Genomic DNA, 26,544 nt, shown 5'->3' on the forward strand with positions numbered 1-26,544 from the left:
AACTACTGGGAAGCAGTGCACACATGAATTTATCCCTGACAACAATCTAATAAGGTGGACACTGTTATGTCCATTTTATAGATAAGGAAAATGAGGCCCAGAGTGCTAGAGTGATTGGATTCAGTCACACAGATAAGTGACAGCAACAAAATCTAATGGCTCTCCATCTGATTCCAAAGTCCACATTTTTTTTTAATACTCCATCTCTCCCTGAGTAAGACAGAAAAAGATGGGGGTGGGGGAGGGAAGGTGGGGTGTTCATGCTCACTAGAAGCTAGAACTATGTCTCCAAACTGTGCCTGCAAACTCCCAAGATCTTAAATGGTGCCTGATCTACTTTTGAAGACTTCCTATGGAAGTAAATTGGGTAATTAACTCTCTAGATCACCTGTATATGAAATTTTTAAAAATAAAGACAAAAGAAGCTTTGTCTCATATCAATTTTGTAGCAGTTTGTGTGGTAAATTGTTACAGCAGCCCTAGGAAACTAAACTTAGGAAATGTAAAAAAAAAAAAAAAACCCTACAGATTACCTATTACTTATTTTGTATTGAAATACAACTGGTATATAACACATCAAGGCTTTCATGGCTATTACTGCTTAAGATGAGGCTAAATAAAAATCTAAGGTAAAACATTAGGCACATAATAGAGCAGGCAGTGGATGGATGTAACAAAACTCATGAACGTGGCATGTGAACTGGTGAAATTTAGCATGCAAATGCAAGCGTGTTGGGAGGGAAGCAGGTCTCTGAATCTGCCCTCTTGACAATTCATTTCATTCCACCTGCATTTGAGATCAGACACAGAAAGATTCATATGGATAAGATTAAAACACTCCCACAACTCCTCTGGAGAAGGAAGGGGGCGATATAGAGCTTTTGCTCACTTACCAAGGGGGTCTCAGAGTTAAGCCACATGCACCCGTGTGTCTCCACCTGGAGAACCACTGAACATGGGCACAACTAACATGATTTCAGGAGCTGGTAGGTGGCACTACTTGTGCAAATTTAATGGTCACTAAGACTTGGGCAGCATCCTTCTATGTTGATTTGCATGATTTACTTTCCTGGCCACAGCTGGGCGGTTTCAGGCTGAATGCATCCGGGCAGGTTGGAGCAGGGGCTGGGGGAAAGGGACCCATACCAGCGCCTCATCCGGGCTCAGCCCTTCGCAGCCACATAGGCCAGAGAGCCAACGGGATTGGTGAATGGCAGAGTGGAAGAGACTTCAGACATCAAATGATCCAAGCCTCTCACTTTCCAACGGAAAAACAGGAATCCAGAGTCGCTGGGTGAAGGTCACAGGGCTCATTGGTAACCTTTCCAGACTTCTCTGAAGATCTATCAATGTCTAAGTCGGTTACCCAGCAGAGACTTGTATGATTGCCCGTCTCCCAGGCAGTGAAAGCAACTGCGATTCTGTTCAACTCAGGTGATGATCTGGCAGAGGGTTCAGAGGAGAAAGAAAAGCGCTGACGGAGATGCCCCCACGCGGCTCAGAGCTGGGCTCGCTGTGATGCACGGGGCTGGCGGTTTGGAGTGGGCCCTGCGCGGGACTCCTAAAAGATGTAAGAGAGGAAGAAACTTGTCATAAAGTAGATGTTTTCGCCTGCAGAGAGAGGTCCCCCAGGCCCCAAAGAAACTGCACTTCCCCATCCTACCCCGCTACACACAAAAGTTAAGGGCACCCCACCTGCCTTCCCCAGATGGGGCTCCCCGCGCTAACGCCTCCTCGTCCCCCAGGATTTTCCAATGTTGGCGCAAGCTCCTCCCTAGTGGGAGCGGGGCTGCTGCGGGGGCGGCGGGGAGTGGGCCCAGCTCGCCTCCATTGGTTGTGCAGGAGGTAGGGGCGGAGGGAAGACGCGCTGTCCCGCGGACTAGGCGGCTCCGCGCTCATTCCCGCTGTGCCGGCTGCAGCGAGCGTGTCCCAGCTGCTGGTGCGCCCCAGTGGCGAGCCCCACATTCCTGCGGACGGCTTCGCGGGCTCTGATTGCCGAGACAAGGGGCGTCCGCGAGGAGCTCAGCCAGGCCCGGGGAAGTCGGCGGGTCCCGATCCCCAGGTCAGTGAAGGGCTCCCGACGCCGCCCGCGAGGGGAGGCAGAGGACTGAGGAGCCGGGGACGCGCGGGGCGTGGAGCGCTGAAGGTGGGCTCGCCTTCTGCGGGGGGCGCCCTGGCTCCTCGCTTGGGGCGGCCTCGGGTCCCAGGGGCTCCGGTCCTTCCGGAGTCTCCTCCCAGACTCTCCAGCTCCTGGACACTCTGAATCTGTGCCCTTTGCGGCGGGCCGCTTGTCCTTACGGCCCCCTTGTCCTTACGGCCCCCAGCAGCCTCCGCAGCCTAGCTCTCCCGATTCTCGGGATGACTTCGCGGGGCTGCGCAATGCTCTTGGCCCCAGAATGACCCGTTTCTGTCCCGGACATACGGAATCGGGAAGATCTGCCCTCGCATCCGCCGCTGCACAGATTGATTTCTCCGTGCAAGCCTGGACCGTTCTACACTTTGCAGAAGGTGTTTCTCGGTGCATTGTGTTCTCCCTTTGTGGTGTGTGTGGTCATTCTTGTGTTTGTTTTACGTCTATCTGGATTTCCAGGGTCATCGGTCCCTGCCTGGGGACTCTCCACGCACACACAGTCTGTCCGCTTTACCCCTTACGGTGCTCGCGTGAGTCTCTTCACCTGTTTTCGGTGGCTCCAAATCCGAGGAAGTTTTACCTGGAGCTTTAGCTCCCGTTGGGCTCCGATCGGCGAGACAGGGGCGCCAGCGGTGACTTCCCGAGTTCCCGGAAAACCTAGTGGGAAACCGCACCAGCTTCCTTCCCCTTTCCCCGGGTATGATGAGACGCTGGAATCCTGCGTTTCCTGTCGAGGTGCGTGGATTATGGGCAAATTGTTGCAGGTCTGATTTAGGTGGGAGGTGTGTGATGTGCCCTTCTCCGGGGTGCAGAAGGACCCATTCATTCACAGAAACCTCTTGCTGAGAACCAGGTTTGCGTCCGTACCTGCGCGCTTTCCGCCGCGAGATGCCTGGGGCCCGCCGGGCTTGGTCGGGGTTTGGTGTCAGACTGCAGAGATAGGGTCTCTTTGTTAATGTCCTTCATTTCCTCTGCCGGTGAAAATTCCTGCGGAAACTGTTCTGCTAAAGTGGTTAAGTACTTACTTAGGTGGTTCTTTGTGGTATTAATGGACTCGGAGGGCTCTGGACATCTCAAACCATAGCGTTCGGTTGGGTCCACACCGCCCGTGCAAAGGGCCGGAGCCTCGCAGCTGCTCCGTCTTGGGCGCAGCCACTGGACCGGAGGCTCCCCAAGATGTTTGTCCTGGAGTACGGGGCACTTCAGAGTTTCCAGGTTGACTGTCAGGCAACAGCTTATCAACAGGAAAAGAGGCAAGCTAAGTGATACACTCATTTCTTCTAAGATGTACCTCTTAATGCAGTCTTGCAGCTCAATGCACCCTCCTTTAAAAAAAAAAAAAGATAATATTAGCTTAAATTATGCAGCTAGTCTGAGTGTTTCAGCTTATTTGTGATCCAGCTCCTAGAGGTTAAATATACCGGGAGAGCCAAAAAAAAAAAAAAAAAAAAAAAAAATGTATACAAGTGGACACTTTGGTCAGCGTTCCTCAAGCAGTAGTTCGCCATAATCAGAAGTGTCTGGACGCTGATGGTAACCACTTTGACCACCTCTTGTAATTGCAGAAGTCAAACGTGACCTGTATTCATCTTTTTTAAATCAGTTTATAGTTATTACAATTTTAATACAGTTTTCCTTTCTTAAAATATGTATACATTTTTTTTGGCACCCTCTCAGTATTTCGTGACAAAAATGCCTCATATTGCTAGTAAGTATAGCAATACTTGTCCCCCACCCCCACCATCACACAAGTACACTTTATAATCAGCAGGTAACTAACATTTACTGAAGGTGGCTTTCTGAAGTGTGCGTTAGTGAGACTGCCTTGCAATCGAGTTGCACTGACACCCCATGTCCTAGTCACCTTCAAATGCTACTGGGCATTGTGAGGATGGGGAACCACGTGCCAACGCCGGAAGTACTCTGGGAATACTGAGTTCCCCAAAAATGGATGGGATATTCCATTTTTGTGTTTGAGGTTTATTATTTATTTGCCTTATTTATTTATTGTTTTTTATTTCTCTACATAAGATAAATGCTTTGAAAAGCTTAATACATTGTGGCTCTCATTAAAGAACGTTCGTGTAATGTAATATTAATTCCATTCTCCCTGCCGTAAGTTAGTTCTGTTCAACAGAATATACTGGATGGTGCGCACAGGATTGTCAAGGGTTAAGAGCTAAGTAATGTGGCATCAAATCCATCAGAGCCTTTATTTACAGGTTTCTCCAGTTCCTTTTTTTTCCTCTTTTTTAATGAGGGCAGAGGAAAGAGGAAGGATGACAGAGGTGATTGGTGAGAATGATTAATCATATTAATCATTACGTAAACTTGCAGTCGTATGTTTATTCTAAGAATGAAAAATGAACCCATCACAAGCAAAATTCTCTGATTTGGCCTCTATTCCAGATCAACTCTCAACCCATTTGATAATATCCCTTCCTCTCTGGGCTTACTCTTCTTCCTGAACTGGCATTTTAAGACCTGATTTTTTTTTAACTTTGTAGAGTTTATGTAAGCATTTTTATACATGTAACTAGTTATTAGGGAGAAGCAGAAGTAAAATTATGGCCTAATTTTTGTGTTTTGCTCATTTGGGCTTTTAAAATAGTTATTTAATAACCTGGAAAAATACATTTCTAACAGTCCCTGGACGTCAGACTCTGTGTAGGTCCCTCTTGCCTGGCTTCTGGCACTCATGGACTGTTCAGTAAACATGTGTTAAATGAAACTAGAAGCCGAAAAGTAGTGTTGCAGAAAAATGCCATTTTCTTCAAATAGATATATGTGGAGTATATTGTATTATTACATTACTATGTTAATATAAAACATCACAGGCTTAATTTTTATAGACTTGCTCATGTTCACAGTTGGAACCAGGAAATAGTCATTGTTTAGTCTATACTAAGTTTTGGTAAGAACAACAAAAAAATGGAGATTCTGAGTCAAGTAACTATACACAATTTAACAGTATCTCTAAGCATGAAATGGCACAAACCAGCCAAAATAGTGCCAATATTTCAAAGTTCTAAATTTAGGTCAGGAACAGGAACTGTTAGTGTATTTCCTGAGTTCCTAACTTTTAAATTTTCATCTATTAAGCTATATTAAGATGGAAAATCAGTTGGCCCAGATTTACAATTTATATTATAGACTTGATTGTTGATGCTGAGATTATTATAGACAATAGTGAAAGGGTCTGGAAACTGTAAGCCTGTAATAGTTGGTAAAAGGGCTAACTTCAGATAATAAACTTGAATACAATTTTTGATGGGAAACAACAAAATAGACGGCTGTAAGAACCTCTTTCAAATTTAGGAAGATGACTTAAACCACAGTTAAGACACTAAGGCAGTTTATTCAGAGAACATTCAACCTATACTTGCTCCCCAGGGGAAGCCAAAATAGCAGCTTTTCAGATTAATTTCCCGTGGTAGCCTGGTGCCGGTTAGAAGTGCCTGGTAATCTATCAACTGTTGCCAATTAAACTGGTTTGGTTCTTACTCACTTTCAGTTTTCCTGTGACCAGGATGATAGCAGAGAGGGCCACGCTTGTCATTTCTTAACTAGAACATTCACAGCGTCTTGTAAAATACACTGTCTCTCAAAGAGCAATTAAGCCCTATTGGGCCGATGGACTTTTGGGCCTCAGCTTGAGAGTCTTAAACTTTGAAAGAAAAGGTGCATATGAATGAACCATTTCAGAAGATTGCATTAAGTATATACAGCACAGAAAAAGGAGGGAAGGGGTAAAGAGGTAGAGGAAGAGTTCTAAGCTTAAACACCAGTTGCATTTTCACTGCATATGCTATAATTAAATTTTATTTCTATTAATGAAATTACCTTTATTGTTTTTCCTGATTATAAAACAATACATGTTCTTTGTATCAAAATTCAAATACAGACATGCACGAAATAGAATATGAACATTCCCACTAACAAAAACATGTTAGCAGCTTGGTGCATGACCTCTTGTTTAGTTTAGTTTAGCTTGGTTTTGTTTAGTTTAGCTTGGTTTTGTTTCGTTCTATTTTGTTTTGCTTTTGCATGCTTCTAACATTGTGCATGCGTGCATAGTAGTATAATAGCAGCAATGCTAATAGTTGTTGTCTTACAGAAATGGAGTCATACTATGCACAGTTCTGAAGCTTACTTTTTGACTTAGCCATACATGCCCAGCATGTCTCCATGTTAGAAAATACACTCCTTTTTACCACATCAGAACCCACCTTGTATGACTGTCATCATTTATTTAACCAGTCCTTGACTCATGGACATCTTGGTAGCTCCAATGTTCAGTTACAGAATACATCTTTGTGCATACATCTTTTCAACTTGCCTGATTTTTTTCCCCACGGGATAAATTCTCAAAATTTATTATTTACATTGTTAGCCTACAGCACCATATTTTTTTGAGTAAAAAGGGAAGAACTCAAATACTTCATTCAACAAGTAGGAGACATTACCCACATGACTTTTTACCCTTAAAAAGAAGTGCTTTTATTGATGTTTAACATTTATATAGAAAGGTACACAAGTCATATTTTATGACTTACGTGTTCAATTTGAACACACCCATGTAAATGGAACCCAGGTCAAGAAATATATATATTTGCCAATACCCTCTTTCATATGCCTGGACAACCTGTCATTCTAACAATTTCTCATAAGAAAATTCTTCTTGAGCTTGTTGACCTCTGCTTCCATGAGTCAAGTGCTAGATTAAGGACATTGTGCTTTTAAGATTGACAGTGGAATACTGATTGACTGATGGAATTTTTAGACCTTCAGAAAGACTCCTTAACAACAAAGTTGTTCTGGTTCAACTGAATGAATTTCCAAGGTCCTTCATTCTGTCCCTTTATCTCTTTATTATCCCTGTCAGTTTGGGCCTCAAATATGTCCATTGAACTCTGCATGGTTCATATTTTGATTCATATGATGAATTAACCTATGGGTAACAAAAGAAACCGAATGATTTGTTTTCATCTGATGTCCTCTTGTTGGCCACCCAGCTCAGCTCTGAGTATAGAGTGGATTTGGAATTGGAAAAGGGGTCTTGCATTCCCAATTAGTGGTTTCTGTAGCCAGCTGTCTCCTTCTGCCATCCTTTTCCAGAAGGAATATAAACAATGACCTTCAAAATTTACTTAACTTCTGGAGACCTAAGTTTCCTGATTTTTAAGGATTTCCAACTTTCCAATTCTATGAAAAATGTTTTCTTTTTATTGTTCTTGCTTGTTTGGTTTTGTTTTGTTTTTTATTTTTTGGTATTGATTTCTTTTTTAAAAAAGAAAAGTTAATATTGATAGAGACCAAGAGGAAAGAAGGAATAAAGTAGATACACCATAGATGTTTTCAGTTAGTTCCACAATGAATGAGAAGAGAAAATACTTGCTTCTTTTGTGCCCATGTGTTTTCATTCTTCCTATTTCCCTAAGAAGCTGAGGTCTGGATTAGTTTCCTAGCACAATACTGCTTAGGACATCACTGCTCACATCACCATGGTTATGATCTAGATAAAATGCCATTCAAAGTGTGGTCCATGCACCAGTGCCAGCCTTTGAATTGTTAATTACTCATTCACCATGAGATATGGAACTTGAGCCAGAGTATAAATCAAATTAAGGTACTAAGCACACTTTTTAGTTTAGCTCTTTTTTATAGCAAGACCTTCTTGTTGAAGAAGGAAGCAGTGCTTTGCAAGTTTCTCCTCCCACAAAGACTCATAACCACATATTCCTAAAGAAGCCAAGTGGCTACTTTAAGTAACAATGACCTCTAATGTGGGGCTTTGTAGTTCAATTGAAAATTTTATAAAAATGTAAACATTTCTCTTTCTGTGCTGAGTTTTTATTGAACTTTGGTGTTGATTTTTCATTTGTTTTGTTTTGTTTTGTTTTTGGAGAGCAGGGTAGGTTTAACCTTGAGATAAAGTGATTAACAGAGTACCATGGCATATAACGTTCCTGAATGTAGTAAATAATAATAGCTTCCCCTACCATGATCAGGAAGCAGCCATTGTCCTTCACTCCTTTTTATCTCCAAAAATGAGCGCAGTGCTAAGGGTTGTGATAATAGGGTACTTGGTAACTTTCAAATGGTGGGATTATCATGAAGTTTGACTTAAAGAACACTTTAAATTAAAAACGATGCATCTATTTCACATTCAGTCAGATCTTCATTGACTTACTATGGTAAACTCTTTTGAGTTTTATTGTGCTCTTCAATATACATTTGTTACAATCCCCCCAGCTATATTCACAGTAGTATATTTCAATATTTATAGCATATTCCTCCATCTTTTTTTCAATTATCCCAGTGGACACTTGACTAAATAAAATTTTTGTTGAATACTGTTGAACAAAACACGATTGCTTGATGAAAAGTATGATCCGAGTTTCCTCTGAAACCTGGAACTATCCATTTTATTGCCATAACTAAAATATTTATAAAATTTAGGGATTGTTCCTCAATGTTCTTTACTATTGAGTACTTACCCTTTGAGTCATCGATATGATTTTATACAAGATCATTAATTTGTTCAATAAATATTTTCATTCATCTAAAAATAGAACAAATATGGATTACCTTTCCAAGAAGCTTCAAGTTTCATCTTTCTTATACCCTTTCATTCATGGAACCATCCGACAAGTACTAATTGAGCATCTTTATACCAGACACTGTGCTGGTTCATGGATATAAAGATAAGTGAAATGTTAGTTCTCTATTCTGGGAGTTCACAGTCTATCAAAGCAGACTAACAAGTAAACAAATACAATTAGTCTAATAAAGCTGTGAGAAATGTTAGTGTATAAAGATGTAGAAATTATCATGAGAATGCAGAGGAAGGAGCCAAAAATTTGTGTAGAGAAATTAGGCGGGACTTTATTTTGTGAGTAAATAATTACATGAGACAGGAGGGATGGCATGAGTAGTCTTTACGAATGAACAAATTGGATTTGGGGTAGAGTTTGGGAGAAGACGTGTACAAATATAAAGATTAAACATAAGTATTTTTTTAAACTTTGGGGAATTGAAAACAGTTTGACATGCTTGGAACACCAATCTTAGGAACAATGGGAAAAAGGAGACTGGAAACCCAGCATGTGGCCAGATAATAAGGAACATATAAGACAGATAATATTTTAGATTTCTTACTGAAGATGGTCACTATAAAAATTATATATTAATTAGACTCATGCATATAATAATATTTGATCACCTTCCTGTTCATAATGTGTAATTGCAAGTATTTGTTGAATGAAGAATTAAATATACCAGAGTATATAGTTTTTCTTAACCAAAGGCAATACCACTGTCCCATTACTTGTGTAATGAGTTGTTTTTTCCATCAGGTTCATGAGTTAGTCTTAATATCTTTATCAGTTCTCACCTATTCTCTCTTGGGACCATTTGTGCATGTTTAAGTGACCGCTGGTCAGGACTGTCCTTATATAGCAGCACCTCATCATGCTCCAGCTTGTTAGGGAATATGATTTTGCTATGCCAGTAGCCAACTCTCACACGTTTGAATCCCTCTCTCGTATGCAATTAAAGCTAACCAAAACATCCTGTACAACCTTCTTTCCCATCATTACAATAAGTGCTTTTAAAATGTTACGTATACAATTCATGCAATGCTCAGTTACACTCAGAGTTTGACTTCATTACAGTCAATGTCTTGAATACCCATCAGAACCTCTGCTGTCACAAGATCTTATGTCAGTCAGTAGGGGTATACACACACAATAACAAATAAGCCAGAAATCTCTGTGGTTTAAAACAACAAAAGGTTATTCACTCTTCACACTAAGTATTAATACGGCCAGCAAGGGATGAAAGCATGGTCACCCAGGAATGGGATGACAGAAGCTGCCCTGTACTTACACAGTTCCTCCAGCAGAGGGAAGGGACATGGCAAATCTCACACCGGGTCCTACATTTTTACCCAAAAGTAACGCATGTCACTTTCCCCACATTTCATTGGCCAACACAAGTCATATAGCTACTCTAAATTCAGAGGGGGTGGGAACATGCAATCCCTACAACCTGCCTGCAGGAGGAAGGAACAGCAGAAACACAGGAACAGAACTGATGACCACAAGACTCAAAATTATCCCTCTTTTACCCTATGCCTCCCCAGAGAAAAGGAATATAAAAAGCATAGAATTTGGAGACAAAGAGATATAGATTTGAATTCCAGCCCTACCTCTAACTTGGGCAAACTTTTAAATTCTCTGAGCATTAATTTTCTCATCTGTTAAAGAAAAGTGAAGGATAATAATAACTACCTTAAAGAAGTTATTAGAGATTAGAGAAAATACTTGTACACATATGCCATGCCTGCACACCTACACAAACACACATACTGAACTAGTATGTGCTTTTATTTAATAAATACTGGCGGCTATCATTCATGTTGTTATTTCCCCACTGGTTTGCTGGACATTCTGTCTCCTACACAAGCATCCCGGGTCTACCTCCCCTGCCTATTGAGTTCTGAAGACATATTCCCATGCCACAATGACTTGGGGATACTCCCACCACCCTCTTGCGCACCCCTCTACTTCCCACCACTCTTCTGGTATAGTGTGCCCCCTATATCCCAGCTGACATCATTGAAATAAAAAATAACTAAAACTAGATATAAGAGCAGTGAGAAACATGTGAACATGCATTTCTGACTAAGGCTATTTCTACAATTTTTGAATAAAAAACATAGAAAGTACAACCTAGAGGGTAGGGTAAAGAGCTTGGCCTTGATATAGGGCAAAGTCAAGGTCAGTTAAATCTTATATATAAGATACTCATGATTCCCTTGAATGAAACCAAATTTACTTACATTTTTAAAAGAATGTATAACTATCTTATATAGGTCACCAGTGTGGTAGTCTTATTTTCTACAAATAATTCCTCCTTATTTTTCAGTTTCGCCTCCTTGCATTTTTAAGTTGAAACACATTCTGGAGAATTTGAGTCTACACTTGTTTATTGCTTCCATATTGTTTTTGACAGATTCTGGTCTTGATTCATTATCTAAAATGACAACAGGCTGCCGAGGACTTGATTTCCTCCCACACTTGATAGCCTGCCATATCATTTTGTTCTATGTTACAAGGAACATGTAGATATTGTCTTTGTTAGCCAGACTTCTGAGTTCATTGGAGAGAGAGAGAGAGAGAGAGAGAGAGAGAGAGAGAGAGAGAGCGCGCGCATTAAGGCAGTCTCTGCTGCCTGTTCACATCCAGGATTATCAGGACCAAGGAAAACACCACACGGAGCCTGCTTTCCTGACACAGCTTCCTCTTTTCTGTCTCCTGCCCTTACTGGTGTATCTGGAAATCCCGGTAAACGAGTAACTTGAGAGCCATGGGAGAGCACTTTGTCTCCTTGTAGGACTGATGTTTTACATAACCTCTGTCTAAATCTGACTCATCTGATACTCATCGGTTCAAGGTACCTACCTATATCCTCAGGCATATGCTTGGTGATGCCTGGCAAAAAGCACTGTTCCTATCAATGCTCCCTATTTTTTTATTGGCAGCTTCATTTTGCAATGACTATATTCAATTTCTAAATTGTTTATTGGCCTCTATTTCAGAAGATCATGACCCTGGACTGTAAGGGAGTACCTGTGATCAGGTTTGGCCTCTTGCCACACTAGCGGATTCACTGAAAGGAGGGTGATCCGGGAAGAGATTGCTAGTTTAAGAGCTGTAAGGAGTGTGAGTTCTTTGATCTTCAGAACTTGCTGTTTGAAGTTTATTTGACACTTGCTAAATAAAGTCTCCCACTGTGCTTAGCTTATTGGCTGCTATTGTTCCTCCAGTTCTTGCATGGAACCTGGACCTCACTGGCTGTAGTGGGCTCTCGGTGAACTTCCCACTTCCCACGAGTCCACTTACTCATTAGTCCTCATTAGAAAACTACTCTCTCTGGCACCTGAGGGCATTATGCTATGTGATATAAGTCAGACAGACCTCACTTACATGTGGAATCTAAAAAACAACCAAAACAAAAAACCCAAACTCATAGATACAGAGAACAGAATGGTGGCTGCCAGAGCTGGGGAAGAGGGGAGATGAGGAAATGAGTGAAGGTAGTCAAAAGGTACAAACTTTCAGTTCTGTATAAAATAAGTCCTGGGGATGTAAGGTATAGCATGGTAACTATAGTTTATAATACTGTATTATATATTTCAAAGTGGCCAAGAGAGTAGTTCTTAAAAGTTCTCATCACAAGAAAAACAATGTAATGATGTGGTGATTGATGTTAACTAAACTTATTATGGTGATCATTTGCAATATATATAACTATCAAATCATTATGTTGTACACCTGTGTGATACTGTGATTTATAATAAATATACAGAGGGTGCCAAAAAATGTATACACATTTTAAGAAAGGAAAAAACTGTATTAACATCATAATACTCAATATATACCAATAACAAAAGATGAATACAAGTCATGTGTACATTTTTTGGGCACCCTCGATATACTTGGTCTTGTCCTTATTTCTGGCACAGAGTTCTTAAAACCCTAGAACTGTGATGAAAGCCATAAAGATATTTTTTGTTATGTTAATGGGGTGACTTTTGGACCACCTAAGGATGGGGACTGGTTGCCAGGGGAACCAACCTTGTGATCAGAGGATTGGAACTTTCAGTCCCACCCCTGGACCTCCAGGGAGCAGAGAGGGGCTGGAGGTTAAATCAATCTCTGACGAATGAATTAATAAATTATACCTATGTAATGAAGCCTCCATAAAACCCCAAAAGGACAGGGTTCTGAGAGGTTGGTAAATACATGTAGGTACTGTGAGAGTGTCACACCTGGAGAGGGCATGGAAGCTTCCACACCCTTTCCCCATGCTTTACCCTATGCATCTTGTCCATCTGGCTGTTCGTAAGTTATATCCTTTTATAACATATTTCTCTGAGTTATATAAGCCACTCTAACAAATTAATCAAACCTGTGGAGGAGGTTTGGGAACCTCTGACCTGGGCTTTCGACTGGTATCTGAATTGGGGGTTGGGAAACCATCTTGTAGGACTGGGCCCTTAATCCGTGGAATCGGATGTTCTCTCCAGATAGATAGTGTCAGAACTGAGTTGAATCCTCAGACACCCAGCTGATGTCCCGAGAATTACTTGTTGATGTGGACAACCTCCCCCTAATATTGGAATTGGTATCAGAACCTATTTAACCTGAAACTAATATAATGTTATATATCAATTAAACCTCAGTTTAAAAACAGAAAGAAAGAAAAGTCCTCTCTTGACTCAAGATGCCTCCAAAGCCCTTACCTTTGACAGGGTATTTAAGCTGTAGGAGTAATGTCCTTGGCTGCCTCTGAAGGTGACTGAGGATTCCAGATGAACATCACTGGGTTCCATGATTCTAGAGGTCCAGGGGGAGATTCAGACCAGTGGGTGAAGGCAGGCATGAAGTCGTGAATGAGGTATTCAGGCTGCCCTCCCCCCACCATAGATCCAGTTTCCCGGGCATATTACACTTCTTCTAACTCATCCTCTGATGCTTCACCTCCAGTACCCAGTGGGCATGATGAGCTGATGGTGGCAGCAAATATTTGAACTTGTCCAATGCCCATTGGACACAAAAATCATGCTTCTAGCCTTGTATTTCTTTAGAAGCTTCTAATATTTTGGCTTACTAACTGCATAGTATACCAAGCATATTTTCTAATATCCTTGGGGATAAATAATTTTTCCCCAACTTGTCTGTTGAGAAATTCCAAAACTACTGAACAGGTGTAAGAATAACAATGGACAGCAGCAATATATCCTTTAAGTAGACTGACCAATTGTAAACATTTTGACGCATTTGCTTCATCTTTCTTTATGTGTCTGTATGTGTGTGTACAGTAGTCCCCCATCATCCGCAGTTTTGCTTTCCATGGTTTCAGTTACCCATAGTCAACTGCAGTCTGAAAATAGTAAATGGAAAATTCCAGAAATAAATAATTCGTAAGTTTTAAAGTACACACCATTCTGAATAGCATGATGAAATCTCGCACCTTTCTGCTTTGTCCCACCTGGGATGCGAATGACCCCTTTGTCCAGCATTTTCACGCTGTACACATTGCCTGCCCATTAGTCACTTCATAGCCGTCTTGGTTATTGCAGTGCTTGTGATTAAATAACCCTTATTTTACTTAATAATGGCCCCAAAGTGCAAGAGTAGTGATGATGGCAATTCATATATGCCAAAGGGAAGCCATAAAGTACTTCCTTTAAGTGCAAAGCTATGTATGTATGTATGCATGTATGTATGTATGCATGTTTGTATGTATAGGAAAAACCATAATACATACATTGTTTGCTACTATCTGTGGTTCCAGGCATCCACTGAACGTCTTGGAACGTATCCCCTGAGGATAAGGGGGAACTACTGTACTTTTTTTTTTTCATTTTGGCTGAACTATTTAAGGATTAGTTGCTGATATTATGACACTTTATGTCTACAAACTTCAACATGCATTTCCTAATAATAAGAACATTCTCCTATATCACACGATATTATATTGATATTATATCAATATTAATATTGATATAATACGATTATATAATGTGCAGTCTATATTCAAATTTCCCCACTTGTCCTAATAATGACATTTATAATAAAGCTATTTTTTTTCTTTTAACTGACCCAAGGATTTTGCATTGCATTAGGGGATAAATCTTGAAATCTGCATCTTACTTTTTTTCCTAAGTATTCAGCTGACTGCTAAATAATGTAAAATGGCCCAAACTTGATGTATCCAAAGCTTTGTCTGCTAAACTGCCAATTACTAAGCATTATTCTTTTTAAATACCCATTTTACTGTGAAAAGCATCATCATACTTTGACTATCAGCCATAGAGGACTGGAAGAATGAGCGAACTGATTTAGCAAAATTCTTATGTATATATTATGCTAAATACTGGGCTAATATCCAGAAGGGATGGGCAATTTACACACTGTGTAATCAACTAAGGTTCTATTTGTACTCGAGGGAAGATGGTTCATTAATTCAAGTAAATGCTATGCCTTGATTAAAAATGACATCATGTAGAAGTCTCCGTGAGCTTGAGTCCCTGCTGGGAAATGCAAGACTTCACAATTTATACATACTTGTCATATTCCAATCTATTTTTCAGGAATATGATATAAAGTATCTTAGTTTAAACAAATACATGATTACAGTTGTCAACAGTGATATAGTGATTTGCTTAATGAACTTGCTAATACTGAAGTTCTTTTCAGACAACCTATGTCATCACTCATTTTCAAATTGTGTACCTGTACATGTGATTTTATGGATAGAAAATGGTTATTAGTCTTTGCAATATTCTTATGTACAAAAATAGAGAATTGGATACAAATGATAATTTACATTTCTCTCTTCCCTATGCCTTAATTATCAGGATATTTTAAGTGGAAATGAAGTTTGGTGTTTAACTTACAGAGTGAATGAAATATTTACCATATCCCCATTCTTGTAAGTTGAAATTTTATGAGACAGATGAGAATTTACAAGAAAATGTACAAAATACAAAACAACAATAAATATTTACACAAACATGTACAAACAGAGAGGTCCTCATTAAACACATTAGCTTTGATGCCTATGGGAGATGGAAGAAAATGGAATGAGGAATGGAGAGAAAGAGGGACCAATGATGACAATAAGCCATGAACTGAGGAATATATGTACTTAAAGGGGGAGAGAGCAGTAGAAACAAAAAGAAAAGAAAGAGTGGCATTGGTAGGGAGTGATACAATCTCACATTTCCCTCTGATTATACTGAGTGGCATTAGTGGCCCATGGTGCCTATTTTTGAGGAATCTACTTACATTTAGAGTGGATTTCATCAAATGGTTATAGAGAAACCAAATTTCCAGGCTCTTCCCCGTTCCCTTAGAGCAGTTTTAGAAGCACCCAAAGGCCCCTGAAGCCTGAGACAGTGGAATGGAGACACCCTTTGTCTTCCTGTAAAGGTTTAAAAAAAAAAAAAAGAAAATACTATGACACTCACAAAATTAAGTTTACCAGAACAAACTCTTTCCAAATATCATACTCTATACGGAGACTGTTATGAGCATTGCCTGATTGGACAAAAAAAAATATTAGATACAAATTATTTTAACTGTAGAGACAGAATAAGGCACAATAGAAAAGAAGATACCATTCCATTCTTCTACCAGAGCATGGTTTAATGAGCATTTTTAAAAACATGTATGATCTGATTAAAAATAAGCAAGCCATTTTGTATACTAACCTATAATCTAAGCAATGCTAGCTACTTTAACAATTAAAAGTGTTTTTCTTCATACACTTCTAAAACATTGGAAAAGATCAGAGCTGAGTGGAGGGAGAGAATTGAACCTGAAAGCCCTCATTAAAAATACTGTGACATCTTGAAAGGCAGGTCTTGCTTCTTCCCTTCTTTCTTCCCACTGAGTCACTTCACACTTGCCTATGATGTTCAAGTCATTATTTCTCTGGCCATTTGCTTTTTCTTTAAATCAAGTGTTTAGCCAATGACCTTTTCTCCTGCTCCCTAAAAGTGGCTTTTATTGTTCGGCTACTTCTTCACCAGTTCAGGATTCCTTCAACCTTCAAGTTACTACTTTTCTTGTTTTGATTTAGGCTAATTGTGTTGCCAAGATGGGTCCAGTCTCCCCAAAGTACAGGACAGAACCCTCCTGGGTATTTTCTGAACAACAGTAAGAATCGTGAAAATGCTATCCCTAGAAGTAGTTTCATATTTCACCTTTTCATCTGGAAAATGATCCACTTAAACTATCTCATTCTAAGAGACTATCATTTAAAAATAATTATTCTTACTAAGGCAGAGATTTGGACATAAAATCTTCACATGGAATATAAATATAACAAAAATTTACTAGGAATAATACAGTAGTTTGATTTTTCCAGGAAAACAGGCCAAATAAATGCAAGGGAACTCATATCTATAATTACTTTTGAGGCTATACAAGATAGATGATCAAAACAGTTATGTTCCTATCCCCTTTTGAAATACGTTCTTGTATGTTTTCTTAACTTCACTCAGTCTATACTGTTTTATAGAAGGACGGTAGTCTCAATATTCTGTGAATTATGCCTTGTATGGGTAACTGATATTTAAAGAATTAGGACAAAATAATTTGTCTAACATAAAAGTATTCTGAGCATTTTTTTTTCCCCCTGAGGAAATATTTTGCTGGGCCTAAGGCTAATTCAGACAGATAAAAGTCATCACTGAGTTACAGACAGCAGAGATTGGACTGAATCTAAAGCAACCTAATGACCTTCCCTAAGAAACTGATTTTAAAATAAATCACCGAGGCCAAGGTGTTACTTTGTCATTTCTTTAATTTTCACCAAAGTACTATGGAAAAGCTCTGACTGTATTTTCTGATCATTCATTTGAACAGTGGGTAAGGCGGACTGTTAATTTAAATCTTTTGCCGTACATCATCTAGTCCAGGTCCATGAATTCCATTGCATTATTCAGAATCTCTACCTCTCCACATTTCTTCTCAGAAGATGGTCCTCTAATTTATTATTTGATAGCAGATGGGCTCAGTTTATTTCCTTACTTCATTTTGGTTTTTTATTGGGCTGATACAAGGACTCATAATGAAATTCTACTCATTTTCACACAAATGGCTACTCTCCCAAAGTGTTATTTTGTTAAGTAAAAGCAGTTCTTGAATGAACAAATATATGGAGGGCTGAATCAGCTTTAAATAAGGATAGCACCGCAGGTAAGATAATAAACTTGATTTTCTTTATTGCAAGCCTGAAGGTAAGTGTTTGTAAGTGAAGATTTACATTTTGAGAAGAGTGGGTAGAAGTGTGTATTGTCAGCACCGACCTTCTCTCATCTAGCAGGACCCAAAAGCCACTCGGCAAAGAGAAAGCATTCAGGGAGAAGATAATCATGAAATTGTAAAGGAATGCATTGAGGTCTTATATAAAACATGCTATTTTCTAAACAGAATAAAAACTGTTTTGCTCAGATATGATAAGGTCGCTTCTAGATTCTGAAAATGGTAGTTTCTATGTATTCTATAGAGAAAGAGAGCCAATATATGAATATCATCAAAATTATTCATTATATTATAATACCAAATTTTATATTTGTTGACTGGAAAAAACATTTTACCATGTCTTGTTAATATTTTATCAAATCGTTCCTAATTGTGTGGAAAGATCATCTTTTGGAGAATGATTGACACAGCAGGGCTTGAAGATAAAATGTTTATTCCCATCTAACAGCTAGTGTACTCTTTAGTCCTCTTTAAATAATGTCTGCTCAAGAAAAAAGCAGCTTGTCCCAGTTTTCCACAACAAAAAAAACCTTTCAAATCATTGTTATTCACATAGAAACATATTTGTTTATGGGTCAGAAACTCAGAAATTGCTGTGCTAGATTTGAGGCCGACTGTAGGCTGTTTTACACACTCATCTATTGCAGAAGTGGAGGCCGGGGCTCAAGTCTCACCCACAGACAGGCTGCAGGGCACTTGGGATGCTTCTGAGATAGGATTTCGAGATATGGGCCTGTCAGCTCTTCCTTTTACTAGGCAGGAAGGTACACGCTCAGAGTATGTTTTTGTTCTTCAAAAACTTTACAATTCTTATGATCACCCCACGGGAAAGCATGCTTCCATTCTTTTGGAGAAGTCACCCGAGGCATGGCGCTGAGTGACACGGAACCAGAGACTGCCAGGTCTGCCTTATCTGTACTGTCCCTCCATCTCCCCACCCCACGGGGCTCATGGTGAGATTACAAGCCCATTCTTCCTTGCTTTAGTAGGTGATTGCCTTTTGTAGATTTCTCCACAGCACAGTTGTTTATTCCAAGAGACAAAGGGAAAGCTGGCTGACCATGAACCAAAACATTTCCACAGGTCTCCATGTATAGTATTGTGTCCAGCTGTCTCATTATCCTTTCTCAAAAATCACTTTCTGAGAACGGCTTGGAATGAGAGCATCACCATCTTCACGTGCCTTCAGGTGCCACCTGAAATGAGAGTCTGCTGGTGCTGCCGTGAGACAGATTGAGCCTGTGCATTTAAGACGAACTCTCTGTCTTCTTTAAAGAACAGAAACACACAGTGTTTGGGGAAAAGAGTCCAAGAAGCATCATCTTAAAGCACACCTGTTTGCGTTCCTGTCCACAGTGCTACCTGCAGCCTCATTCACACAGTCACGAGGCCTAAACACGTACAATTCCGTTGGTCCTGAGCATTACACATAGACTGTCAAAACATTCACCAGAGAGAAAGATTTGTCAATTTTTAAAACTTCAATAAGAAAATGAGAATCAATGTTGTCAAATTAAAATTATCTCTAACAGTACATGTAACTATTGTTTTGCAGCAGAACATTGAGATGAAGTTTGTGTATCTGTCGTATTAAATTAAGAAGCATTCTGGAAATGATATTAAATCCGAAATATGGAGGGGGTATTTAAAGGAGAAGACATTTAATTGTGAAATGTCAAATAAAGAAGCAAGGTTTCGTTTATTCATTTCTACCATTTTTCCAAGGCCACTTGGAAGAAAGATCAGATGCTTTCCCCAAATCTTCTTAGCCTCATTTCCTGTAAACTGTCCTGCAGACATCCGGTGCACAGTAGGCTTTCTGTGTGAAAGAAGGCAATCATTCCGGGATGTATAAGTGCTCTCAGAACATTTACACTTTAAAGAGGTATCTTTGTTTTAACAAGTGGTCTGGTAGCCAACTGTGAGCTCTGCCGCTGAATGGCTGATCCTCCAGTGACATCACCTGTGCATCCAGCCCACCCCCAGAAAATGATACACATTTGGGTATTGAATGTGGCTTTAGAAAAATCAGCCAACTGCAGCTGAATCTATGACCTGCATGTGTCAGAACTGTAGCACTTGCAGAGACTTGGAAGTCCTCTAGTCTCCCTAGGTACTCAGAAAGAACTGTCTCCTAGTACTTTACTTGGGATTGTCTTCTACAGTTTTCTAAGTATGATTATGGAAACGTTATCACATCTTAACTCAGGACCTCCTGGAGAGGTAGGAGATATGAGTATCATTTTACAAATGGGAAAACTGAAATATCAAGACTAAATTGTAAGCTTGTCCAAAGTAAATGGCAGGTAGGAACTAATTACCCAAGACTCATTTTTCTCAACCAGAGTTGAGAAAACTAAGAACACAGTTCAGGCATGGGTTCTAGTCACTTCTCTGTCATTGTCCAGCTGTGTACCCTGAGTAAATCCCAACATCTTTGTAGCTCAGTGTCCACATCTGCAAAATGGGAATAATAATTCCTGCCCTACCTGCCTTACAAAATAATTTGTATGCGAGACACACAAAATGCTCCATCCCTACCTTTTTTTCTTTGCCTATGCTAGAAAAAGAGGATGCAAAATTCTTACTACCAAAAACTACAGGAAAATGGAGACCAGATGGTATAAGAGGTGAAGAAGCCCAGTCCTGGCTTATCTACTAATTTGATCTGTTACTTTTGTCAAATCAACGAGCATCTTTCTCAGTTTCCTCAGCTAGATCTAGGAGGTTTTACCAGAACATCTGGAATATTTCTACCGATTCATTTTTCAATATTTCTACCTAGTTTTCTTTCCAATACATCGTGCTGCCTCTGAGACTCTGTTTTCCCTAAAGGTAAACATGCTTTTCCCTAAAGGATTTACGTGCTGGAAAAAGGCAAAGTATTGCCAAATCAGTGTAACACTTGCAATTCCACTGTGATTCTCTCTCTTTTCAAAGGATTGTTAGGAGCCTGCAGCATCGTAATGAAATAAAAATCACCAGGCAAAGCAAATTTGAGCAGTAGAAATCAAATTATTTCGTGAAGTACATACTAAGACACTGTGGTCTACTCAGAGGGGCTCACTAAGATCATTAGCCTGAGTGACACCTGACAGGGACAGCCCTCTCAGAAGTGTCCCCACCTTTCTAGGGAGCGTTAGTGCCGGTCAGCTCAGGCCCTCAAAGAATCAGCCACTTAATTCAATTTGGAGAGCGGAAGGGAAAGGCAAGTTTTCAAGGTAATATGCAGGGCAGAGTTTAGGGAAAAGAAAGCCAGGGCAGAGCAGAAGGATGTTTTCGTATTAGCATTTCACTACCTGTGATGCGAGGAGATTTAGAAATTTACAACACAGTGGTCTAATGCTAAAAAGAGAGCTAGAAAGAGCATCTTTTCTGGACTTGAAAGAGGCTCATCCACCGGAGGGATCATCCTCCCCCAGCTGCTTCCCTCCCCCTTCTGCCCCCACCCCCCCAAGGACTTAGTGGGCTAGAGGCCCCTTCAGAAACTGTTGTGACGTCTCCAGTCCTGGAGGAGAGGTTATCTGGGACATGCTGCACCCACACCTGGAGCCTGAGGAGTCATGCTGTGACCTACTTACTACTTGCCGGGCACAGTCTACTTTGCTACCTCATAGGGGCCACAGGAGGAGGTGAAGAGTGACAAGCATTTCTTTGCTCCCCGTCGAGAGATAACACAGGGAGGAGATGGGGCAGGTGCCATACATTTTACAAATGAGGAAAGTGAACCTTCGAAAATGTTGGCAATTTACCCGACTTCCCAAAAATAAAGGAGAATCCAGGTCTAAAACTTAAGAGTTTTGAAAGCAAACCCAGTCCTCAGTTTCTACCACTCAGAGGGAATCCAACCTTTGTTCTTTCTGAGGTAATCTAAAGTTTCGTAATCAGTGCCGAAAGTATAGAGAACAAAGTATGTAGGTAGATCTAAAAGACAAAAAATAAATAGAAATGGCCCCTGATCTCAAGAAGATACATTTGTATGAACAAATCAGCAAATTATAAATGTTAACCGGGAAAATGATGTTGATAACCTCGGCTCTTGCCTTCTTGAAGGAAAGACTTCAATCAAGCGACAGAAATTTGTGGAGCATGAAGAGCAGAAGTTTGTTAGTAAAAGAAAGTACACTCTGAGACACGGAGCAGGCTGACCCAAGAGAGGGAAGCAGCCCTGGTGTGAAGGCTTTTATTTCTATGGGTAGAATTGCCTCCCCCTCTCCTTTCTCTTATCTCAGAGGTGCCTGGTCCTCTGGCATTTAGTGATGCATTTCTTTGATTTAGGGGCCTCAGTAAACACACCCCTTTGATTTGGGGGCATGTATAAATACATCCCCTTGATTTGGGGGTATATGTAAACACATCCCTTAGGGTTGTGTGAAACCTGGAATCCTGTTGGGCTCATGAGGTACTGATGATCCTGACAAACAAGTTGTGTCTCCCTCCCTCCGCCCCCCACACACCCCCACTTCTAACAACACAGCTCTTTGATTGAGAAGTCTGTGTAAGCTGGTGTCCTGCTGGGCAGCTGCTGGGGTCTTGACCCAGTTAGGAGCTACAGCAAGTGGCTTTCTAACTGGGGCTGAATTTCTCCTTCTGCTCATTTCTATCTATCTACCTATCCCATTGTAAATATTCAGCAAAAAGCAACGTTACCTGAGCTGTGATTCTCCAACGTGGGCTAGAGGCAAATACTGGTCGCATTGTGCTAGTGGGCTGGAAAACGTGCACTTAATTTTCTGGAGGAGGGAGGTTAGGAGCAAACTTTTTGGGTCCTATTCTCAGAGCATCCACATGAAGCATCTGTTGAAATAGCAGCAGATGGAGCACATTAGAAATGTATTTTCCTTTTTTGTTATCTTTAGTTCCTTGGAGAAACCTGGAACCCATGGTACTACGGAGATAAAATTAAAAGTTCATTTTTTATATCATCATTTGTACTATAAAGACACAAACATTGTTCCTGGGGAAGTTATTTCATTCTTTTCCCTCCTTTGTAGGTGTTATAATTAAGCCTTCTTGTAGACTGGCAATTAGATTTAAATGTAATATGTTCTAAATAACACACTCAGTTGCTTTTTGTTGTTGTTGTTGCAGCATCAGTGGAAACCTGATCCCCTGCTACCTTTGAAAACCAAGTTTTGTTGGACTGATTTAACTGCCTGAAATTTTTGCTGAAGCTATCATGGAAAAAACATGCTGATTCTGTCCTGTGTAGCCTCTTTGTGAAACTTTGACTTGTAATATACTCACTCATTCTTGGACTCTCATAAAGATGTCTGAACCCGACTCTTCGTCTGTTTTTTCGGGAAATGTGGAGAATGGAACTTTCCTTGAGCTCTTTCCCACATCCCTGTCCACGTCGGTGGACCCATCCTCAGGCCACCTGTCAAATGTCTACATCTATGTGTCCATATTCCTCAGCCTTTTAGCATTTCTGCTTCTGCTTTTAATCATTGCCCTCCAGAGGCTCAAAAATATCATCTCCTCTAGTTCCTCCTACCCAGAGTATCCAAGCGACGCTGGGAGTTCCTTCACTAATTTGGAAGTCTGTAGTATTTCCTCTCAAAGGTCCACTTTTTCAAACCTTTCGACGTGATGAAAATAGAAGACTCCTTAAATGCTGCAGCAGCTGAGGTTTTCCCTCATGAGAAGTGTTACATGAAGCAGTTGCCTCATGAAAGAAATGACCCTTTTGTTTTTGCCAACCAATTAGACCTGTTTCTCCGTCTCCTTCACCCATGATTTCTTTTTCCATTCACTTGTGAATGTAGAAGCTGATGCTGACAGAGGTGCACGCAAAACGCATGTATAGAATTTCACACAAACCACTTGCCAAATCCGGAGCTAAGGCTTCTTCAAGGTGGATCAGTTCATTCCATTCTGTCGGACCTGAGGCAGAGTCTGAGGAGGGCCTCAGAGTGGGTGCTGTATATCGACTCTGCCTTTTGTTTTTCTTACAAAACTGTGAAACCAACTGAGCCAGCAGAAACTGGCAAAAGTAAGTCTGAGCTCTTCAGAAGGTATTTTCCATATTTAAAAGATAAAGAGGAAACACCAAATTTTAAAAAAAGAGTCACTGTAGAACATTGCATAACATAGATTTAATGTATAACATTCCTAAAATTGGAGGCAAAAATATGCAAAATGTTTTATTTAATTTCACGTTAACTAATGAGAACTACATTTACTGATGAATTAAGTTGTATCGGGAAAAGTTTTAGAAAAGTTTAACTTTTAATTATGCAGTTTGTAATGTAATACTTCGTCGTGAGGTTTTTTCCTACTTATGTTATAGTCATAATGCCCTAGAGTTGTGGAATTCTTTGTGGTAATTGCTGTTACTATTACTAAGAGAAGTACCAGAGGAGACACCAAGTTTTTATTCTATACCTAGTTCCATCAGTGAGAATTGAGCATATGGAAAATACTGATTCAGTTGTGCTTTATACAGTAATCACTCCTGGCAGTCGTGTATGTTCCCTAATTCAGTTTCATAGTCTTTCTAAGTTTAGTGCAGAATTAAGGCTCTGAGAATGTCAAGTGTTTGTTCCCTCTCATTAGGTTGCAAAACTTAGAGACTCCATTGCTAATGTACATGTTATCATACACTCCACGAATGTCTCTGAGAAGTGTTGTTGTACGTTACCATAATACTCTGCATCTAGATTCCAAGATATGGGTTTGTATTAAAAAATTATAAAGACTTAAGTTGTGTAGCTTCTGGGCGCTTCGTGCTCCTGGGAGCTGCTGTACTGTGGTCAGCCACGCACGTCTGCACGGGCTTCGTCCTGGAGGCGCACACATAAGCACACACATGGAGTGTGGAGGAAGTCAAGCTGCCCCTAAAAATAAAACAGCAAACAAACTACAGCTTCTCACGAGTAAGAATTTTAATTTAATTTGAAGAAGAAATGGCCCACAGCATAAACACTATGAACATAAACTTGTTCAGCCTACGGAACCCAGTGCGTCAACATGGCCCTGACTTCCCACAGCAACCGATCGTCTTGTTCAGAACACTTGCTGGTCTTAAGCGTGGGGCTCCAACACGCCCTTTGGACTCATGGCAGCACTAGCCAGTAACTGGAATGGGATAAAGAATCCACCATTTTTAGAGGGTTTGTCTCTGTCGTTCTAAAGTACTACAGGAGCTGATGACCGGTAATGAAGATCAGGTTTCTTTTTCTTAACCCACACGTCGTACTTAAATCAGACCACACTGAACTATTTCTATATCAGAACTGTCCCCAAACACCACAAGACCTGCAGATGGTCACTGCCCTAAAATGTATAATTAGTGAAAATTTTACCACGGCTGCCATTTAAAACATGGCAGTGTGTTGGAGTGTTGTTATGTAGCATAAACGCTGGACTAGAAAATCTGCTATTTTAGATAATTATCAGCCTTCTCTGAATGTGTGTGTGTGTACACACATGCGACACGTTCTCAGAATATATATACACATCTATTCACATACTCCCAATTAAAAGTTGTGTGAAAGTAAAACAGGATTTCAGAAGTATCTATATTATCACCTTTTCTCTTTGATTGCTATTGTGCTATTTTGGTTACTGAGGAAGAAAGGACGGGGATGAAATGATTTTTAAAAATAAAGGAACAAGTTTGCCACACAACAGGACAATCTGAGTATTATCTGTTCTAAGAGGTAATTTTATACCCTCCTCTGGAAGAGATATAAAGGCTTCTGAAAATAAAACTGAAAAAAAAGAAAGGATGCAGGCACACCTCCTCCGTGATGGTTCTCGCTCTCAAGGTTAAGTAGAAGAATTAGGAGCAACAGTCAAAGATGTAAAATAGGGCTTGTCATTAAAAACTTGCCAGGATAACAGATTGTACAACTTGAGATGAATTTGTGTTGTTTAAGAAGTTCAGAAAGGTTAGAAGGCTGGTTTATCAATAAAGAAGTAGAGTCCGTTGAAAGCCTGGTTCTTTTGTTGTTTTCAGCCTCTCCTAAGGAGGCTTCTCCATCACTCTTTTTCTTCACGTCCTCTCTGAAGCAGGGTCAATAAGGTGTGACCCAAATGTCAGCCTCTCCCTCCCTGCTAAGAGTGACCTCCCTCGGGGCAGTGAGTCCCACACTTCCCTGATCAGAAGAAGCACCAGGATGCTTGGAAAATGAAACACTGTCAGAAGCAGTGCCAGTTTCCAGACTTGCTGCCCTGCCTAAGGTCTGGCTTTCCCCTTCAGAGAGGCTCCCACTTCAAACCAATGGCAGGTCCCACTTTCCTTTAGAAAGTCCTCCAGGATCTGTCTCAATTAGTACAACACACAGGACTCAAGCCTTCAGTTCCACGTTTCCCAGAGCCTGAGTTATTCAGGATGGACTCGCCCAAGGGTGATTGTGGAAGGGGTGAGTTTGGGTGGGTTGTGGGGAGAAGGCTGCAGCAAAACAGTCCCGGGCCCAGTTCTCTACAGTCTCTCCATTTGTGAGAGGACAACTGTGTTTCTCTTTCTTCCTGGTTATCTAGAGGGTGGGCCGCTGTTAAAATCCGACGTGCGTGCGTGCTCATTCACATACACAGAAACTCACAGGCATACGCTCTCTTCTA

The 26,544-nt window shown here is 40.4% G+C and overlaps 1 protein-coding gene and 1 long non-coding RNA gene across 12 annotated transcripts in view; one reads left to right on the forward strand and one right to left on the reverse strand.

The window, feature by feature from the left end:
* The window catches only part of LOC148755078 (uncharacterized), a 129,625-nt gene that overhangs the window by 7,624 nt on the left and 95,457 nt on the right, over positions 1-26,544 (reverse strand). For 5 of the 8 annotated variants that reach the window (XR_016019400.1, XR_016019397.1, XR_016019396.1 and 2 more), the window contains exons 3-7: positions 22,627-22,773; positions 15,994-16,129; positions 13,443-13,536; positions 1,696-3,456; positions 894-1,561 (exon numbers count right to left, since the gene is read on the reverse strand). This is a non-coding gene — a long non-coding RNA (uncharacterized LOC148755078). The remainder of the gene's footprint in view (positions 1-893; positions 1,562-1,695; positions 3,457-13,442; positions 13,537-15,993; positions 16,130-22,626; positions 22,774-26,544) is intronic. The other 3 variants (XR_016019398.1, XR_016019401.1, XR_016019402.1) reach the window with 3 other exon arrangements.
* Positions 1,438-25,915, forward strand: SERTM1 (serine rich and transmembrane domain containing 1). 4 transcript variants are annotated; one of them, XM_088793349.1, is made up of 3 exons: positions 1,438-1,570; positions 2,591-2,866; positions 23,068-23,250. In XM_088793349.1, exons 1-3 carry the CDS (start codon positions 1,438-1,440, stop codon positions 23,082-23,084), a joined length of 426 nt encoding a protein of 141 aa, XP_088649475.1. In that variant the 3' UTR covers positions 23,085-23,250. The 4 variants fall into 4 exon arrangements, with proteins under 4 accessions (XP_088649475.1, XP_019592161.1, XP_088649476.1 ...); XM_088793350.1 differs by lacking the exon at positions 1,438-1,570 and adding an exon at positions 2,397-2,508; XM_019736602.3 differs by lacking the exons at positions 1,438-1,570; positions 2,591-2,866 and adding an exon at positions 1,923-2,062 and having other exon boundaries at positions 23,068-25,915.

This window comes from Rhinolophus sinicus, chromosome 16 (genome assembly GCF_057876585.1).
Source record: "Rhinolophus sinicus isolate RSI-liver-muscle chromosome 16, RSI-T2T, whole genome shotgun sequence".
NCBI lineage: Eukaryota > Metazoa > Chordata > Mammalia > Chiroptera > Rhinolophidae > Rhinolophus > Rhinolophus sinicus.

Coding starts and splice junctions, on each gene's coding strand:
- SERTM1 (XM_088793349.1), top strand. CDS start 1,438: ATGATCTGGCAGAGGGTTCAGAGGAGAAAGAAAAGCGCTGACGGAGAT. Junction 1,571..2,590: donor GCGCGGGACTCCTAAAAGAT/GTAAGAGAGGAA, acceptor CTGGATTTCCAG/GGTCATCGGTCCCTGCCTGG.